At 51.3% G+C, this 19,755-nt stretch overlaps 1 protein-coding gene across 1 annotated transcript in view; it reads right to left on the reverse strand.

Annotated features, from left to right (window-relative positions):
- Nucleotides 1–19,755, reverse strand: part of LOXL2 (lysyl oxidase like 2) — a 61,397-nt gene that overhangs the window by 6,058 nt on the left and 35,584 nt on the right. Inside the window, exons 5-10 of the mRNA XM_074164125.1 lie at nucleotides 16,965–17,187; nucleotides 14,247–14,430; nucleotides 9,318–9,469; nucleotides 8,431–8,598; nucleotides 3,821–3,986; nucleotides 3,034–3,277 (exon numbers count right to left, since the gene is read on the reverse strand). Of these exons, the coding sequence (XP_074020226.1) occupies nucleotides 3,034–3,277; nucleotides 3,821–3,986; nucleotides 8,431–8,598; nucleotides 9,318–9,469; nucleotides 14,247–14,430; nucleotides 16,965–17,187 (1,137 nt within the window). The remainder of the gene's footprint in view (nucleotides 1–3,033; nucleotides 3,278–3,820; nucleotides 3,987–8,430; nucleotides 8,599–9,317; nucleotides 9,470–14,246; nucleotides 14,431–16,964; nucleotides 17,188–19,755) is intronic.

Genomic DNA, 19,755 nt, shown 5'->3' on the forward strand with positions numbered 1-19,755 from the left:
AACTGCAGGTTTAGGATGGATATTAGGAAAAATTTCTTCACGGAAAGGGTTATCAAACACTGGAAGAGGCTGCCCAGGGCAGTGATGGAGTCGCCATCCCTGTAGGGATTTCAAAGCCGGGCAGACGTGGTGCTGAGGGACATGGGGCAGTGGGGGTTTGGGCAGCGCTGGGTTGATGGTTGGACTCGATGATCTGAAAAGTCCCTTCCATCCTGGACGACTCTACGATCCTAATGAGCAAAGTTGGATCACAGCAGGGTTTGGGTAACGCTGAACTCTGGAACACCGACCTTTTCCACGCCACGCTGCTGGTTCAGCAAAAAAATCAAGCCTGTGCTTCAGTCCCGTTGAAGTCCCTAGGACTGGCAGAGCAGGAAGGAGATGGAAATACCCGATGGAAACACAGCGGTGTGCGCCACGAGGTCAGGGCTGGGCACATAAACGCCGTCAGGCTGATGCAATACATTGAATTTGATCCCAGCCTTGGAATCGGGAGCAAACCCACAGCGTGAGCACATCGCGGGGACGGGGAGAGGAACTGGGAGGTGCTGGGAGAGGAGAAGGTCCTTAAATCACTGTGTGTCTACCCCAGCTACGGGGACACTGCGCCGGGCCACTGTCTGGGCTGGGCTGGCCACTAAAACGACCGAGAGACGCTCAGCTCTTGAGGAGTGAGGCAACCACACAGACAGGCCCTAAGTCAAAAGCCACGGCTTGGGAGTTTTATAAAAATGAAAAAAAAAAAAAAAGAAGGAAAAAGTGTAGAAATCCTCTCCTTTCCAGCTGTAAAAACAATCACGGCTTAAAAAGCTTCAGCCACTGTTATCGCAGCATCGCTCTGCCCCCACATTTACAGCTGAAGGAGGAGCAAGGAGGGAAGGGGAGGAAATTTTACCTCTGGAGTGGGTTTCTTCTTAACCTCCTCCCGCCTTTCCCCCAACCAAATTAAAAATAAATAAAAATAAAAATTAATAAAAATAAAAATAAAAATTACCACCTGCCACGAGCCAATCACTTCTCCCTCCCTGCTCCAGGTCTCTCCCCTTTTTTTGTTCTACTTCCACATCAAAAACCGGTTAAACAGAAGCTCCCAGTGACGGACTGGGGGCAGCTGGGAAAGGAGAGGCAATTCCGCAGCGGCATTTTGAGGCCGTCTGATTTGGCTGCCTCCGCCGAAGGTTTGAGGTTCTCAAGCCTGACTCAGTTTCTGAACTATGTCTGAATCATTCAAAGAGGTGTTTACATTCGGGTGTTTACAGACTGGAAAGATTGAAGAGGAATTGAATTCATCCCTCCTCCGGATAAACAGAATCCAGTTGAAAGCGCACAGATGGCTCTCGGCCTCTTCCTGATCCTTTCCCAGTCTCACCTCGTGGAGTTTCTCCCAACCAGCTCCGAGTGTTCTCCTTTTTAACCAGCCCACGACGTGCTCAAAGCCTTGTGGTCCCCACAATTCCCCCAGCCCCTTCCCAACAGGGCCAGAAAGGCAGATAAAATGGCACCGGTCTGGGTTTCCTCCTCCCCTAAACAACACCAGTTTCCCTTTATTTTGTGCCGCCGGGGTTTTAGCTCCACTTCAGCCTCAAAAAAAAAAATAAAATTATGAACCGACTTGTCTGTGGGGTAAACGGCCAATATTTGCCCCACGCCGTGATCTGAAGCTCCAGACCAGCAGCGCTGCCCCAGGGATGCAGTGGTACCTCCGCGTCTCGCCTCGCTCCCGCTGGTTATAAAGGCTACAAAGGACTTAGACCCGAGAATTTACTGCCCTGATGTTTTCACAAAGCAAAAGCCTTACAACGCTGGCAAGACAAGGGCCGCGCGCTGCGGTACTTAGCTCCCTTTTACCCCAAATTAGGGAAAATCAACCTTGTAAGAAGCCATCATTTCAGAAGCAAAGCCTCCGGAGGGCTTGGTTCCACCTCCCTCTCCTCCCACTGCTTCGCTTTGGCTGAAACCATCAGCTTCCCCCTGAGGAACGACGCATTTATGGGGGTGAATTTACTGTTTGTCAAAAAATAAGCACCAAGCAATCTCCCAGCTGTACACAGTTTAAGTGGAGTCAAGATGCTTTTAAAAATACAGAATTGCAGCATGTTCTTGAGGCCTTTCCCAGGCGAGGGAAGTAGCCGAGATGTTTCCACACACAGTGGGTACAAAGGCACCCTCTTCCCTCTGCCTGTACGTTCACATACCCCCATGTATATATTGTCCTTGCATATACATCTCTCCCAGCCATAGAATCACAGAATGGTTTAGGTTGGAAGGGACATTAAAGACCACCCAGTGCCACCCCCTGCCCTGGGCAGGGACACCTCCCACCAGACCACGTTGCTCCAAGCCCCCTCCAACCTGGCCTTCAACCCCTCCAGGGATGGGGCAGCCACAGCTTCTCTGGGCAACCTGGGCCAGGCTCTCACCACCCTCACAGCAAAGAATTTCTTCCCCACATCTCAGCTCCATCTCCCCTCTTTCACTGTCAAACCCTTCCCCCTCCTCCTAGGGCTCCCCTCCCTCATCAAGAGTCCCTCCCCAGCTTTCCTGGAGCCCCTTGAGGGACTGGAAGGGGCTCCAAGGTCTTCCTGGAGCCTTCTCTTCTCCAGGCTGAACCCCCCCAACTCTCTCAGCCTGTCCTCCCAGCAGAGGGGCTCCAGCCCTCCCAGCATCTCCAGGGCCTCCTCCGGCCCCGCTCCAACAGCTCCGTGTCCTTCCTGTGCTGAGGACTCCAGAGCTGGACACAGCGCTCCAGGTGGGGTCTCAGACACAGACATGCTCTTCCTCCTCTCTGTACGTACACGTACATACTGTCCTTGCACACACATCTCTCCCAATGAGAGCCCCCACTCCTGCCTTGTTCACACACCAGTTCCTAACGATAATTCTTACTGGAATAAGCTGGTTTCTCCACTCTCTGAGGACCACAGCTGCCCTAACACACGTCACAGCTCTAGCATTTCACAAACAGCCCCTTTGGGCGGCACAAAGGGCTGGAAGGAGGCACCGACCGCGTAACATCATCCTCGTGGCACTCACCGGTGACAGTCGTGCCAGACCCAGGCGTGGCGGCCGTTTTTGGGGCGGAAATCGGACTGCCCGTTGTTGTGGATCTGGGAGGAGAAGCGGAGCAGGCGGCGGTAGCCCGAGGTGACGGAGGTGTTGACGGCCGAGCTGGCCAGGCAGTTCTCCTCCAGCGCGCACTGCAGCATGAACATGGGGCGGTCCTCCAGGTAAGCCGTCTGCTCCACCAGCTCGGCGTTGAGCACCAGGTCGGGGGCAGCTGCCAGGGAAGGTTTGAAATTAGCTGATGGGCTAATTAAAACATCCCCTTCCCCAGCGCCAGCCCCTTCCTTACACTTCCCTCACACAGTTTAAGCGTCAGACCCGATGATCTTACTTAAATCAGCGGATTGACATAATTTGGCACGTGTACAGTCAGACTGTTTCTTGCCCTTTTTATCTAAACCACAGAAATAATATACAAAAGGTAGGCTAAAGAGAAAAAAATGACAAATACCCACTTAAAAGTCACAAAACACAAAGGCTGAGGTTGCTACCGCAGTGCAAAGACTTCACACCCTCCTTATATTCTTATAAAGCTTAAAACCCGCTTTGACAAAAGCCCCTATTAAGAAAAAGAATAAGCCTTTAAACTCAAGTCCTTAAATCCAGGAAAAAGTAAGACTTAAGGTAGCTCAGCAGCAGCGATTCGCCGCTGTTCTGATATATGCCAAGGCACAGCCTAGGCCAGCGCGTTCCTCCTGAAGATCTCAGGGTAAAAAAAACCTTGCTGCCAAAATGAAATAAACCCAGAATGACTCACTCTCCGAGCAGGACACGCCAGCACCGAAACGACCCCCTCCTCTAGGACAGGAGACCTCGGCTCCATCGTGCCGACAGTGGGCCAGGGACATCTCCGTCCCCGAACACTTGACACCGCTCATAACCACGTTCTCAGCGCTGATGTCCCCGTGCCAGTACCAGGTTTCCTGGGCAGAAAGGCAGAAAAAAAAAAAGGCATTTCTCAGTGTTTAGCGGACCCCAGGGGGAATATTCATCCCCTTCTAACCTGCGTTCTCCCCCCGCAGGGAGATCAACGCAAGAGCCCACACCATCAAGGAGACAGATTTTGCCAAAGATGCTGGAGTAGAGAAGAGTAATTCGGGAAATGAGCCCAAATCCCTTTAAATAGAAGGCTGGGACTGGGATTAAAACCCAGATTGACCATTTTTCCTGCTCTGACCAGTGTTAAATAAACCTCTCTCCTTGTTCCTGCGCTGGATTATGGAATCACAGAATTGTCTGAGTTGGAAGGGACCTCTAGAGATCATCTAGTCCAACTCCCCTGCCAAAGCAGGGTTGCCCAGAGCACATCACTCAGGGCTGCATCCAGGAGGGTCTTGAAGATCTCCAGAGAAGGGGACTCCACACCCTCCCTGGGCAGCCTGTTCCAGGGCTCTGCCACCCTCACCGGAAAGAAGTTCTTCCTCCTATTTGAATGGAACTTCCCATGTTCCAGCTTGTGCCCGTTGCCCCTCATCCTGTCACTGGGAACCACTGAAAAAAGTCCGGCTCCATCCTCCCTCAACCCACCCTTTAGATACTTGGAAGCATTAATAAGGTCTCCCCTCAGCCTTCTCTTCTCCAGGCTAAAGAGTCCCAGCTCTCTCAGCCTTTCCTCATAAGGGAGATGCTCCAATTCCTTAACCATCTTTGTTGCCCTACGCTGGACTCTCTCCAGTAGTTCCCTGTCCCTCTTGAACTGGGGAGCCCAGAACTGGACGCAGTATTCCAGTTGTGGCCTCACCAGTGCAGAGCAGAGGGGGAGAATGACTTCCCTCGACCTACTGGCCACACTCTTCCCTACGCAGCCCAGGATCCCATTGGCCCTCTTGGCCACAAGGGCAAGTTGCTGGCTCATGCTTGTTCTAATCCAGCTGTAAGCTCACTTTTCCACCCTGCTCTGCCCATCCTGCTGATGAATTCATCCTCGGGAGGTTTGAAGTCATCTAGGCTGGGCCTTCGGGAGCGATGCCCGGCAATTAAACCTCATCTGTCTTGTGACATTTGTGCCCTTGGGAGGGCCACAAGAAGTGCCAGAGCAGCTGCTTGCAGAAGGAGGGGAGGCAGAATTAACATTTCCACTAGAAATACCAGTGGAAACAAGGAATTTGAGGAGTACCAGGACTAAAAGGGTCTGTTATCCCAGGGTCTGCATCTCTTGGTTCCCGGGGGGTGGGGGGACGTTCAAACCCCACTCGCTGCTCGTCTTCAGCACCCAGATTTACAAAACTTGGGGGAAACGACACAGAAAATTAACACACAAATTAACACCGCTCACAAAACTAAGCGCACTGAACCCTGACAAAGCTGCAACAGCAAAGCCTGGGAGAAGGGGAGGGAAGGAAAAATTAAAAAATATATTTAAAAATAAAAAAACAATCAAAGTGTCAAAAGCGGGGAGCATGTTTCCAGGAAAGGAAAACCCATCTGTCCCACGGCTTCCATTGCAACAGGCTGGTCGTTAGCCCCGTTAGCGAGGCTCTCTGCACACCCGCACACAGGGCTGCCCTGTTCTACACAGTGTAGCTTTATGCTCATGTAGCTGGTGCCGCCGGGATGCGCATAAGGGCCTTTTCTGTTCTAAATACCAGCAGGCTCAGCTCAAGGAAAAAAAATATCTTGTTTCTTGCTGGGCTCTCAGGGCTATGTCAATAGAGCCAGGCAGCTGGAAAGGCCAGCGTTCGAGGGACGTGGCCACCCTCGGCTCCTGCGCTCTGCTTGGCAGCCGGGGCAGGTAAATCAGCTGGAGGGACCAGTTTGCACATGGGAATGGCCACCACAGCAGCACAGCCAGCTCCAGCCTTCTCCCTCCAACCCCAGTGTGGCCCTCAGGGACCCGCAGATCCCCTCCCCGGCCACAGATAAGCGTTGAATTGGTTGGAATCCGCTTGCCCAGGAGCCCAGTGTGTCCTCCTGGATCCCAGTTTGGTCACTCATTGCCGGACTGGGGTCTCCAGGAAGGGTTTTAACCGTGTCCCCTGCCACCTATGGTCCTTCCCGCTTTCCCACCAGGCAACAACCAGCCCCGAGGATGCCGAGGCCATTAGTCATTTCAGGGCTTTATTGTTCCTCCCTGCACAAAACCAGCAGGCGGTGGGCAGAGATGCCGATTCTCCCCGGGTTTTTGTTGCTGGATGTGAACGTCAAGCAGGGCAGACACAGCACAGGGCGGGGGACACAGCAGAGCCACCCAGACCCCCGGCTCGGAGACTGGGGACAGCATCCGCTCTCTGCAACCACATTTCACTCGTTTGCCCAAGTTTTTGATATCCGGAAATTGTTTGGGGAAAACAGTTTTCCTTCCAGAACTGATCTAAGGCTGTTTTCTGCGTGTGGGTTTCCATCTATATAAACACACATGAAGTTTATTTATTCAGTGGCCATTTAAGCCTAAATTTCCCCAAAGCTGCGGGCGATGGTTGATTCTCGGTTGAAATGCCTCAAAAGGGGCTGCATTTCCAGAGCACAGCAGGACAGTAAGGAATTACTTTGTCCTAGGGAGAAACCAGTTTATTTTAGGAGCCTCAATCCCAATTTTCCCAGTGTCTGGGAGGCGCAATAAAGGCCCAGAGGTTATATATTTCCTTTCAAAACCTACCATTACACCTAGGCCTGCCTGCCCCTCTCTCACCTTGTGGTCCTTGAGGGATGTACCAGTAGAAAAGAGCCTCCCGCACCAGGGATATTGACCTAAACCAGCTACTTACACCCGATGCCATTTATCCATCGGGGAACTGGGTGGGAAGCTCTTGCCCCGGCTCCTTCCAGCTCTTAGGGTCGCTGCTCGCTCTCCTCCGGCCAGCACGGCAGGCTGCCATCACCGCGCCAAAGAGCTTCGTTGGGAAAGAACACTATTCCTTTGTGGTTTATCCCAAGCTTGTTAGTTGGCGGCTTTTATCCCGGTATTAGAATCACAGAATCAACTAGGTTGGAAGGGACCTTCAAGATCATCAACCATCAACCTAACTCTGACAAAAAAACCCCAAAAAACATCACTAAACCATGTCCCCCAGCACCACATCAACCTGTCTTTTAAATCCCTCCAGGGATGGTGCCTCAACCACTTCCCTGGGCAGCCCATTCCAAGGCTTAATAACCCTTTCAGGGTAAAAATTCTTCCTAATATCCAATCTGAACCTCCCCTGGCGCAACTTGAGGCCATTTCCTCTTGTCCCATCACCTGTGACTTGGGAGAAGAGACCAACCCCCCCTGGCTACCCCCTACTTTCAGGGAGTTGGAGAGAGCAATAAGGTCCCCCCTAAGCCTTCTTTTCTCCAGGCTGAACACCCCCAGCTCCCTCAGCCTCTCCTCACAAGACTTTTGCTCCAGACCCCTCACCAGCTCCGGTGCCCTTCTCTGGACACGCTCCAGCCCCTCAAGGTCTTTTTTGTGGTGAGGGGCCCAAAACTGGACACAGCCCTCGAGGTGGGGCCTCACCCCGTACAGAGGGACCATCACCTCCCGAGTCCTACTCACCACGCTGTTCCTGATACAGGCCAGGATGCTGTTGGCCTTCTTGGCCACCTGGGCACACTGCTGGCTCATGTTCAGCCCACAGTCGACCAACATCCCAGGTCCTTTTCCACCAGGCAGCTCCAGCCACTCTGCCCCCAGCCTGTAGCGCTGCATGGGGTCGGTGGGACCCAAGTGCAGGACCCGGCACTTGGCCTTATTGAAACTCATCCCGTTGGTCTCAGCCCATCCATCCAGCCTGGCCAGATCCCTCTGCAAAGCCTTTCTACCCTCCAGCAGGTCGACACTCCCACCCAACTCGGTGTCATTTGCGAACTTACTGAGGGTGCACTCAATATTAAGCGCCGTTCTCAGTCGTGTGCAAGCAGGGAGGGCTGAGGGTGCGTATCACGAGAGGAACAAGAAATACATCCAGCTCCCCCACACACCAGAGCACACTCTGCACCGAGAACTAACTACTGGAGCCAAATCAAACTGTTTTCAGGTGATTTGACACCAGGTTAAACTTGGTTTCTCAACTCCCCACTGGCTCAGGGAGGGCCAAGAAACTCCATGTAACCACCAGCCCAACCAGGGCCAAGGGAGCCAGGCTTCCCAGGAAAGCCGAGCGGTGGGAAAACAGCAGCTTTGCCCAGAGCTGCAAGACCTCCTTCTCCTCTGAATTTCCCCCAGTGACTCTTGTGAAACGAGATTTAACCTTCAAGGCATTTCCAGCTCATGCTTTGAAGCTGGATGCTGGGATGTATGGCTTGCTGGGGTTTTTTTTGGTTGGTTGTTGGATTTTTTGAGGGTTTTTGTTTGTTTGTTTGTTCTTTTAAAAGAGCTTTCCTCATCCAGTAGAACCTACCCAACCACGCAGATGCCACCATATCTGAAAGGTGGGCCCAGGGACTTACCTGGAAGGCATGGCTGGCAAAGCCCAGCCCCAGCTGCCGACACACCACCATGGCCTCCACGGTGCTCCAGTTCTCGCTGCAAACGGTGCCCCACTTCAAAGTGCCATTGCGTTCTGCCAGGACCTCCACCCGGCCCTCGTATGGGTTGCGGCCACCGCTCAGACGTAGCTGCAGGGCATAAAAACTCATCCGTCAACAAACGCCAGAGCAAATTTCGTAGGGAAGACACAACAGTTGGGCAAGCAATGCTCGGGTTCTCCTCAAGGCCTGTGGTTAAAGTCACCAAGCCCAGAATCCCCAGTTCAGCTCCCAGCAGACCAGCTGCAGTCTGGTTCTTCATCTCCCACTGTGGATATGGAGCAGCCCAGCATCTGAAAGTGGCCTCTAGCAGTTCCAAGACAGAACCACCCTCGAAAGCTTCCCTTCTCCACTCCCTTTGGACCTTTGGCAGGAGCATTTACTCAGAGGAACCTATGTCCAGCTCGTGTGGTTGAAGTTTTTAAGCTCCACGTGGCAAAGATGATGGTGGCGCCCACGTCACAGCCACCGGGGTACCACTGTCACGAGACCCAACCGAGATCCCATCACAACAGGGACATCCACCAGCTTTCCAGGGCCGCTGGAGCGCACAGGTTAGAGCTGAAGTGGCACTTCCAGCCTGACAGGGGCTTATAAATCGGTGGAGGACTCAAAGCTCAGTACAAAAAGGAGCATCATCCTTATTTCCCCCCCTCTAATGCAACGCAGATATTAAAATCTAAGCTAAATAGGCACCGCTCTGAGGAAATGATCCCCACCCAGATGCCCTGCTCTGCACGGGAGGGTGGACGATGCTCCGGGATGAAAACGTCTCACCACCCGCACGTGGATCTCACTCAGCTTCTCACCTGGTTCTGGAAACCCATGGCCGGGACGTTGCATCTCACAGCAGCGTCTTCCTCGTGGTTACAGCCCTGCGATTCCGTGTTGAACTTACAGTCCGTGACCGACTTCTCGAAGCCCGTACAGTCTATTTCGTTCAGGTGAATCGGACCCATGCCTTGGGGAAGGAAAGGAGAGAAAAAGAAGAATCCTTACCTCCTGCCCAGGCTACTGCGCGGTGAAAAAATAGGCAATGACAGTTTATTAACACATCGCAGGCATCACGCTGCCCTCTAGCATTCAAAACACGGTAATCCTGAAAAATTCCAGTGATTCCTTGTAAAAATAAAACAAAAAGCTGCAAGATTATTATTAATAATTCTAAATTTAATTCTTTCCAGGAGTCTCTGGGATTCAAGAACAGCAGAAAAAGCCAAGTTTCCATTGTTACATAATTTACAAACTTCAGCTGCAGGAATTCGCAAATTGTGACCTTTTAGTTGGGTGTACATGCTGGAGTCTGCTCCCAGTCAAGCCCTGACATTTAAATGGGACATCCACACGTTTGCTGGGATGACAAAACAGGCACCGCCACAGGGATGCCCCAGGAGGCAGTAAATCAGCTCTGGGGCAGTTGTGGGTTACGGACTCCACCAACGCTGATGGGAACGGGAGAACGAACACCATTTCATACCACAGAGGATGGTCTCAAGGTGCCGGGAGCCAAATTGAATAATTTGGTTCCTCCTTGGACAAGTGGCAGCAGAAGATTGTCATTTCTACCAAAGAGACACGTATGAGAAGGCAATAACCCCCCCTGCAAAGGTCCCAGGTCCTGTTTCCACACTGAGCCCAAAGCTGGTTAAAAGGAAGTTTGGAGGATGAATCCGAGGTTCCAGCAGATGATCTTCATCTCAAAAGAACAACCAGAGTCTTTCTTGGAGCCTGTATAATCCATGAGTGATTGCTGATGGAAACACACCGGATAGTTTTGACAGGAGATCCCTGCAAGTAGCAGATGTAGAACCTCTGGTCTCCAGCAGTTTCTAGGAAGCTCTCAGAGATGGGAGGCTGAGAATAAAAACATTTCTGACCTTTTCTATCAACGTGGTCTCTCCAGATGCGGCATAATGGATGGATATTAGGAAACATTTCTTCATCCAAAGGGTTGTCAAGCCTTGGAAGAGGCTGCCCAGGGCAGTGGTGGAGTCGCCATCCCTGGAGGGATTTCAAAGCCGGGCAGACGTGGTGCTGAGGGACATGGGGCAGTGGTAGTTTGGGCAGTGTTGGGTTGATGGTTGGACTTGATGATCTGAAAGGTCCCTTCCAACCTGGACAATTCCATCGATTCCATGATTCTGTGATTGTCTTGTTTTCCTGCAGCCCTTGCCCTGGCACTTCCTTCTGAGATGCAGGTTCACCCGTCTCTGGTCAACAACCAGGAACAGCATGACGATGGTGGTGACGAAAGGCAAAAACCACAGAAGAAGTTTCCAAGAAAGCAGCATCCACCCACCAATACCCTCCACCAGCCCTTTCCATCGGCTGGAAGAGGTTGGCCAACACCAGTTTGGAGTTTCCCTTGTTGGTACATACCGCGGGATGCTCCTGGAGGCCAGGCTGACCCATCTGGGTAACAGAGGCCAAAAAGCAACCGTTTTCTTCCATTTCTAACAGCGACCGTTGATTCTTCATCCTTGCAACATCATTCCCATCACAGCACAAGTGATGAGGGCCCCACAGAGCCAGAGCTGGACCTGTCTCAGAGCATTCCCACCATGGGAATGACATCCCGGCTGCTGGCTCCGCTTCTCCCTCTGCACCCAGAGACGACACAAACTGCCCAAAGTTAAACCCTGGCAGAACTTCCAACTGGGCTCCAACCAGGAGGCTCCTGGGCACACCCTGCCTCACTATGAACCCTTTTTGGTTTTATTTTCTTGCCTCTGGAAAGGAAAATCTTACCCAACATCAAGCCTCCTCCTTTTAGTTCAAAGCAGAGGGCTGACACTGGAAGGCAGGAAAATGTAATTGGTTTATTAATGGTAGGTGGGATCCTGTTGCTTAAAACCCTCTTTCTACTGCCATCTGGAGCCTCTCTAACTCCGTGTGGCTGCCAGCACACCAGGGACTCGGAGACCTAACCGTGGGTGACAGTTTAATGATCTGTCTGGTGAACCCTTCACCTCCTCAGACTTCTGCTGAGGCACAGGGAACACCAAAAAATAATATAAAAAACTACTCTCTAGCATATTTCCACGGTTGCGTGGTGGGGTGAGTCAGGGTGTACCCTGGAGCCGCCTTCTGACAACAGCAGCGAGAGCCACAAAGGCAGAAATGTACATGTATTGGGTCCATCCACAGAATTAATTTGGCTCTGGCCACCTCAGCACTTCGGCCACCCCGTATCCACCCATCGCACAAGATCTATACAATGAGGGAGCAGACTCTAAGGCCAAGGCCAACGGGGAATGCGCATCTAGCCTTTTTTTTTGCTTCTCTCTCATTAAAATCCTGTTTGTGGTCCACATCTGGAAACGGTGACACCAACCTAGTCATTTTGCCAGCCGCCGGCCACTTCGAGCAGGAGGAATACCTCCATGCTGACCAGAACCGGAGGGAGACGCACCAAGGATGAGGGATGGATCCAGTCCCACACATTCCCCACTGAAAGAGCCCGACAAGGTCATCCCAAGGAAGTGACAAAGCGAGGGGGCAGAGCCACGGGGCTGATCCACGTAACTCTGACACATTTGCTCTTCTTGGGGAAATTCTTTTATGATACATGGATAATAAATTCTTTTATGATACATGAATAATAAATTCTTTTATGGTACATGGATAATAAATTCTTTTACGATATGCGCTGCTGTCCCGGGCACTGAAAAAAAAATGAAGCTGCATTGCTCTACGTGCTGAAATATGGTGATAAAAATTATATTTCCTCCCATGCCATTCCCTTTAGCATAAGAAGAGGATTAGGAGCATGTATCCAACATACACATTCACCTACTGCTTGAGGTTTTATTCTACGGTCTCCCTCCAAGGACATCACAGTGAACAGGAGGTCTGGGCTCAGTATCTTCCTTTCAGACAACTGCTGTGTGAATAAGGGTAAATTGTTTAATCTGGGTCTCAGCAGCCCATCTATAAAAGGGAGAATAAATCGTCTTCTCCATACCCTGAACTCTTTGTGCCAGGCACTCGTCACTGTCTTGATGGGGACTTCTAGTCATGGCACACTCATTTAACACGTAGCCCACCTTCATGCATTTTACCCTGGGAAATTAAATCTCCAACACAGCAGTGATGAGACAGGTCCTTCGAATTAGAACCATAGAATGGTTCTGGTTGGAAAGGAACTTAAAGATAATCAAGTTCCAACCCCCCTGCCCTGGGCGGGGACACCTCCCACCACACCAGGTTGCTCCAAGCCCCCTCCAACCTGGCCTTGAACCCCTCCAGGGATGGGGCAGCCACAGCTTCTCGGGGCAACCTGGGCCAGGCTCTCACCACCCCCACAGCAAAGAACTTCTTCCCCACATCTCAGCTCCATCTCCCCTCTTTCAGTGTCAAACCTTTCCCCCTCCTCCTAGGGCTCCCCTCCCTGATCAAGAGTCCCTCCCCAGCTTTCCTGGAGCCCCTTGAGGGACCAGAAGGGGCTCTAAGGTCTCCCTGGAGCCTTCTCTTCTCCAACTCTCCCCCAACTCTCTCAGCTTGTCCTCCCAGCAGAGGGGCTCCAGCCCTCCCAGCATCTCCGTGGTCCTAATTAGTCTCTGAACGCACAAATTCATCGAGATGCAGCTGTAACAAAGCAAAGCATAAACACGTGCGTGGAGACGGAGTTTAACAGCTGTGGAGGCGACTTCGGGCCAAAAGAGCTCTTTTTCCTACCACAACGTGAGGATCCAGCTGCCGAAGGAAGTTACCGAGAGCTCCTGATCCCAGCGGAGCGTTTCGACAGGGTGCCCTGATTGATTGCCGGCGTTGGAACGTTAAAAGGAAGGAAAGCGCGTGGGACTGGGCAGCCGCTGCTAAGAGTTTCCAGGCTGCTGGAGAAGGCAGGGAACGGCGCGTTCTCCTCCCTCACGTGGCAGCCGCGTCCCCCCCACGACGATTATGCCGATTCCGAGATGCAGTTAAACACATCAGCAGCTCCCTGCGTCCCACTGCAAGGGGTTTTTTTTTTTGGCAAATCCAATGGATAGGTCATATTTTGAAGCTTTCCAGACTCTGGACGGCACCACTGTGCTTTACACGTGTTGTTACTTTCCCCGCCCTTTTGCAAGCCATGGCTGAAGAAATTTCACCCATTCATTTAGTCTCAAAATAAAGGGTTTTGGTTTGGTATCATTTTCTTTAGGGTTTGCACTAAGGGAGCAAGGCATGTGAATCAGAAGGTGGTTTGAGAGGGCGTACGTTAGGCTTTGAGTTGCCATTTACCACAGTTTGGGATTTAAACCAACTCCCAAATACAGGAAATCCAAACCCAAACCTGGCTCTGAACTGTTCAAATGCCCTTCTATTTATAATGGGCTAAATTAATGTTCTGGTCTTAAATTGGAGAGCGTTTGAAGTCTAGATCGAGGACACATTTTTGCCAGGAACCTTCTAGTAATGCATTACACCATGATGCGAACCTGGAGAACTTGTAAAGAGAATTTGAGAGCAACGGATGCGATAACGAAGAAGTAATTACTGGAACAGCTGTCTGAGGGAAAGGTTAAACTCATCATCACTAGGCTTCTTTCAAGGAATCCTGAATATCTTTCTAAGTCACATCTTCCAGTTTGGCCTCAAGCTCCTGGACTCAAGAGACTTATTAATAGGTAGAGAAGAAATTCCTGGTCCCCAAGACAAACATCCCAGTAAAAATACGCTCTGCCCTGAATCGTGAAAGGGTTCTCGGAGGTGGACAAGGCACGAACGGTCCCCGGAGCTGGGGCTGCTCTTACCTTGCCCGAGTCTGGCGCCCGTTATGGCCTCCTTGGCGCTGCCGAAGCCCAGCTCTCGGCACACCACGCTGGCTGACACCAGGTTCCAGTTGTCGTCGCACACCGTTCCCCACTCCCCGTTCTTCAGCACTTCAACCCGTCCTTCGCCGGTGTTGGCTCCCCCTTTCAGCCTCACCAGTGGTTGCTGGAAGACACAGACAGAAGCGATGCTACCGCTGCCTGGGAATCAAGCATCCTTTTCTTTGCAGCTCTTATTTACAGCATGTGGCTGCAGGGAAGTTGTGGCCCAAAAAGTATAACCCTGAGACACCTTAAAATGACCACCACATAATAAAAAAGGCTAAAAGTGCTGGATGAAAGGAGATCTTTATCTGCTAACACTATGATATGCACAGACATATGTTTCTCACGTCCCTGTACATGGGCAGAGAATAAAAAGAGACCCCTTAGCTCTCTGCAGGTTTAGTGCTTGGATTTAGGAATCTTTTTCACCCTAGCAGTTGTGCAGCAGAGAAGTGCTGCTGCTCATGGAACTGGTTGGACATTCCCAACCCAGTTGTCCTACCACATCCCTCGGGAGCCTTACGGGAGGCTCCGGAGTCACAGGGAGCCAGCTCTCATCCTCTTGCTGCCTGTGGTTCAGCCACTAGATGGATTCAGTCGCCGTAGGGATCTCCAGAGAGGGGTCCTGGGTTAAGCCAGGAGACCAACGTGGAACTCAAACCACGTAAAAAAACTCTGTCTGCTGCAGCTACGACTAGTGGAGCAAGTGATGGGGCAGATCGTGGTCAGAAACACACACAGCTGAGCGGCAGGTCCAGGTCTATTCATTTCTATTCTTATATTTCTTATTAGTCAGGGACTATACATCGCTTACAGCCTTCCCTGGTACCAAGCAGAAACCCACCAGCTGCCGCACTGACGCCTTGTTGCGGTGGGAGCCGAGCCCTGGGTACAGGAACATCCTGTCATTTGTGCTGAGTCTGAGCGCAAAATAAAAAAAAAACAAAAAAAACCAAAAAAACCCTTAACTTTTAAAAACTGGAAGCATATACAGCTCTCCAGGCTGGGGTCACACGAAGGACATCCAAAGCCCGCACAAAGGCTTAAGGAATTATTTGGCAGGGCGCACGGCTCAGAAGATTAGTAATGATTTACAGGACCTTTCTCCTTCCAGGCCTAGATAGAATCATAGAACGGTTTGGGTTGGAAGGGACCTTAAAGACCATCGAGTTCCAAAGAAGCACCTGCACTCAGGAGAGCAAACCATGGACAGGCCTGTGCTATTCCCACCACAGAAGCACCTGAGGTGGTGCCTGGGGTCTCCTCAGGCATCAAGAGAAAGCCCACCCCTAAATTCATTGGGTGGGGAATGCAGGCTACAGCCAAGGGCTATGGGCAAGATCCACAGCATCTAATACACCTTGCAAAAAAAAAACCCACCCTCTAACCAGCATTAAGGGCCTCCAGACCCTGAGATCACCTCTGAATCCTGAGGCTGCACATGTCTTACAGCTGGAAAATTTCCCTTTGCTTCAACCTAAACCATGTTTCCTGCAAGTTAAGCTGTTCTTTCATCCCCGGTTGCCCCCACTGACACTGAGAACAACCGGCTCCAGGGTCGTTTTATAACAGCCTTTTGCATATCTTCGAATTTTTATGCTACGCTCAGCCCTCTCCTTGCTAGACTCAACAAACACAGCTTTTTCAACCTTTCCTCTAGGCCATGTTTTCCACGTCTCTCAGGGCATTTCTGTGTAGGAGATACAGAGGTAGAGGAAATGCCAGCTTATTTCCCCTGTACCTCTTAACGGGAGAAACAACCCCGCAGTTATTTAAGTGACTGTGAAACAGCAAAGCCCGGCAGCAACTGGGCATGTATTCAATTGGCGAGAACAGAACAGCTCGAACAGAAACATGATAAATGTATTTTTTATTTTTTTTTTTTTTTTTACTACTTGCTCCAGCAAGCTCCAGCTGCAGCGGGGAGAGCCAGCCTCCCACCCTTCCCAGCCTGGAGACGAATAGAAGGTACCACGCTCTTGTGAGGACAGAAATTCAGCCAGGCTTGTGGTCAGAAAAGAATACAAAGAGGGAAAGAGATGATCTTTAAGGTCCCTTCCAACCCAAACCATTCTATGATTCTATGAAAATTTGTACAATGGGTTGGTTTGTGGCTACAGATACATGTGTTCAGGCCCTACAGCTGATGATGGTGAAGGGCAACGGAACTGGTGAGGGGTCTGGAGAACAAGTCTTGTGAGGAGCGGCTGAGGGAGCTGGGGGTGTTCAGCCCGGAGAAAAGGAGGCTGAGGGGAGACCTTCTCGCTCTCTACAACTCCCTGAAAGGAGGGTGTAGCCATTGGGGGTCGGTCTCTTCTCCCAAGGAACAGGCGATGGGACAAGAGGAAACGGCCTCAAGTTGCGCCAGGGGAGGGTTAGGATGGAGACTGGGGAAAGATTCTTCACCAAAAGGGTTGTCAAGCCTTGGAAGAGGCTGCCCAGAGCAGTGGTGGAGTCGCCATCCCTGGAGGAATTTAAAAGCTGGACAGACGCAGTGCTGAGGGACATGGGTTAGTAGTGTGTTTTGTCAGTGTTGGGCTGATGGTTGGACTCGATGATCTGAAAGGTCCCTTCCAACCTAGACCATTCTGTGATTCTAAGAGTTCCACCCCCAGGCTTTTCCTACTCGACAGGTTGTGTTTTCTCCCCGCTCACCTCCTGCCTGAAGGCTTTTCGGAAACCGCTGTGGCTGCTGGGGGCAAAGGCACGTCCAGGGACACAGCTGACCACTGCAGGCATCCCATTCTCACATGTCGCATTCTTCTCCGCGTCCACGTTGAGGTGATTGCCCAGTTTGCAGCTGGAGATATGAGCTTCGTTCCCACTGCAGTCCATTGAGTAAGGCCAGTAATGCTGCTTCCTTCTGCTGGCAAACATCCTTCAAGGAATAAAAGGGAACAGGAAAATAGAAGTTAGGAATCTTGACTAGGGGTCTGGAGCATCTCTCTTATGAGGAAAGGCTGAGGGACTTGGGTCTTTTTAGTCTGGAGAAGAGCAGACTGAGGGGGCATCTGATCAACGCCTGTAAATACTTAAAAGGGTGGGTGTCAGGAGGATGGGGCCAGTCTTTTTCCAGTGGTGCCCAGTGACAGGACAAGAGGGAACGGGCACAAACTTGAACATAAGAAATTCCATATAAACATGAGGAGGAACTTCTTTCCCGTGAGGGTGGCAGAGCCCTGGAAGAGGCTGCCCAGGGAGGTGGTGGAGTTTCCTTCTCTGGAGACATTCAAACCTCCCTGGACACGTTCCTGTGGGACCTGCTCTGGGTAGACCTGCTCTGGCAGGGGGTTTGGACTAGATGGCCTCCAGAGGTCCCTTCCAACCCCATATCATTCTGTGATTCCGTGATCTATAAAAAACTTCACTGATGTGGCTCCATTTGGGGAAAAAATGCACCTTGAAATAAAATGAGGATTGAACATCATTATTTGAAGGCTGATCCATTCACACACACAAGGTCTCTCTGTTAAGGTGTCACTTGGGAGCAAATAGGTCACCTCCTTAAGCTAAAGATCAGAGTGTGAATCAACGGTGCAGCCCCAGCAACAACTACACACTGGAAGGAGAGACACATAATAGAGATCCCTACATTCTGCAGGGGTCGGAGATCAGTTCATTCAAAAGGCAGTGTACAAACAGAGCCTGGACGAATAACGCCGGTGGGTTTGGCTCCCACCAAAAGCCCTCTCCCGTAAATGAGCTGTTTTCTTCGCTGGTCATCGCCCATCAGCTGCGAGAAGATTGGAGAAAAAAAAAGACTGGGAAAAAGCCCTGGCTCTCCGGCTTCTCCCAAAGCTGCAGCGTTAACAACCGTGAGCCTGAAAGCAATTTCCGAGAGCAAGAGCAATTCCCCCGCCGAGATGTTCGCAGCGGAGGAGATTGGCAGCAGTTTCTGCTTCTTGCTCCCAAACCGGAGCACTCGTCTGGAGCCACTCCAGGGACTCCCCCCCTAAGGGGGAAGGGGCACGTGTGTGATAAACCAGAAAAGAAAGTAATCCCCAGCTTCATCCGAACCGCGCCGTGAGGCTGTCGGACGACTGTAGCGGAGCTAAAGTAGGCAAGGAAAGAAAAATATAGGTCAGGTCATTATCAAAAGGGAGATGTGAGGAGTTAAGTTAGGAAAAAAAGGCAAGGAGCAGAGGAGTCAACGCCCTGCTGGGATCTCGACGTGGCTTTGGGAGATCCCGGTGTTGCTCCGTATTCCAGGAGTAGCTGCCATCCCACCCCAGCGATCCAAGGCTGTGATAAATGGCATAGGAAGGCGGGAGGAACCGATTCTCATTAACTCTACCACGTCCCTGCAGGACAGAGAGTCTGATCAGGAGCAGGTAAAGGGACAAAGAGCCTTTTGTAGGTTGTTGGTTTGAAACTCAACTGGAGAGGTCAAGCTTTTCCCAGCTGAGCCCCCTTTGGTGGTCCCGTGTGGGCTAATTTGTGCCGTCGCAGATGCTCAAGGAGACTATCATCTCCCCTTCTGCTGGCCAAGCTTTGCCGACAAGCTCAGCAGTTGTCCAGGCTCATATGGCTCGAGGCCACCAATTAATTCTTTCTGGAACCACATTTCTCTGGGTTGAGGTGAGGGCCAAACAGAGCCGGGCTGGAGGGAGAGATGCGATTGCAACATGTGCCGGGGAGAAAACACGGCGCTGGAGAGGAGGGAGGATGGGGCAGGGCTGAGATCCATCCCAGCACAACCTGTGGATAAAGCACTGGCTGTCAAACTCCAAATCTGGCAAACCAGAGCTGTCAGGGACCCTGAATCAACAGAAAATGGGTGGGAAATAGGAAGGGGGAATTTAACAAATAAAAGTAAAAACAGGGAGGATGGAGGCAGAAAGAAAGTGCCTGATACTTCTCAGCCAGAGTATCTGGTTCAATATGAACCCAAACCTTGAAGATTTTTCTTCTTTTTAATTAAACTACCCAGCTAGATATCTACCAAAAAGCCACCAAAGCCCCTGTCCCTGGGCTGCTGGAGCTCAGCACCACGGTCCCCCTCAAACAGTAACTGCTCTCTTGGGCTGCAGAGGGGCACATTGGGGCAGATTCAGACATAGGTTACAGGCTGGAAAGCACCCAGAGGTGCCCGTGTTTGGTGACGCCGCTCCATCCTCTCCTCCAGCTCTGTCCCACCACCCTCTCACTCCCAGTCCTCGGTGTGGACGTGAGAACCCGAAGGTGTATTCTCACCGAGGGCCCTCTGCAGACGTGCGCGGAGAGGTCGGTGAACTCCAAAGCAGGCAAGAAACACAGTCCTGTCTTCAAGAAGTAATTATGGGGATGCCTTATAATAGCAAACAATGACCTCAGCCTGGAAATTTCATGAGGCATTAACATCTGGTTGGCATTAGCAGCCTTTGGTAGGCTGGGGGGAAACAGCCAGAGAAAGTCCCACCTCATTTCCCCAGACCGAATATATTTAAAAAAAAATAAAATAGTAGAA

Source organism: Numenius arquata, chromosome 26, assembly GCF_964106895.1.
Source record: "Numenius arquata chromosome 26, bNumArq3.hap1.1, whole genome shotgun sequence".
NCBI classification, from domain to species: Eukaryota; Metazoa; Chordata; class Aves; order Charadriiformes; family Scolopacidae; genus Numenius; species Numenius arquata.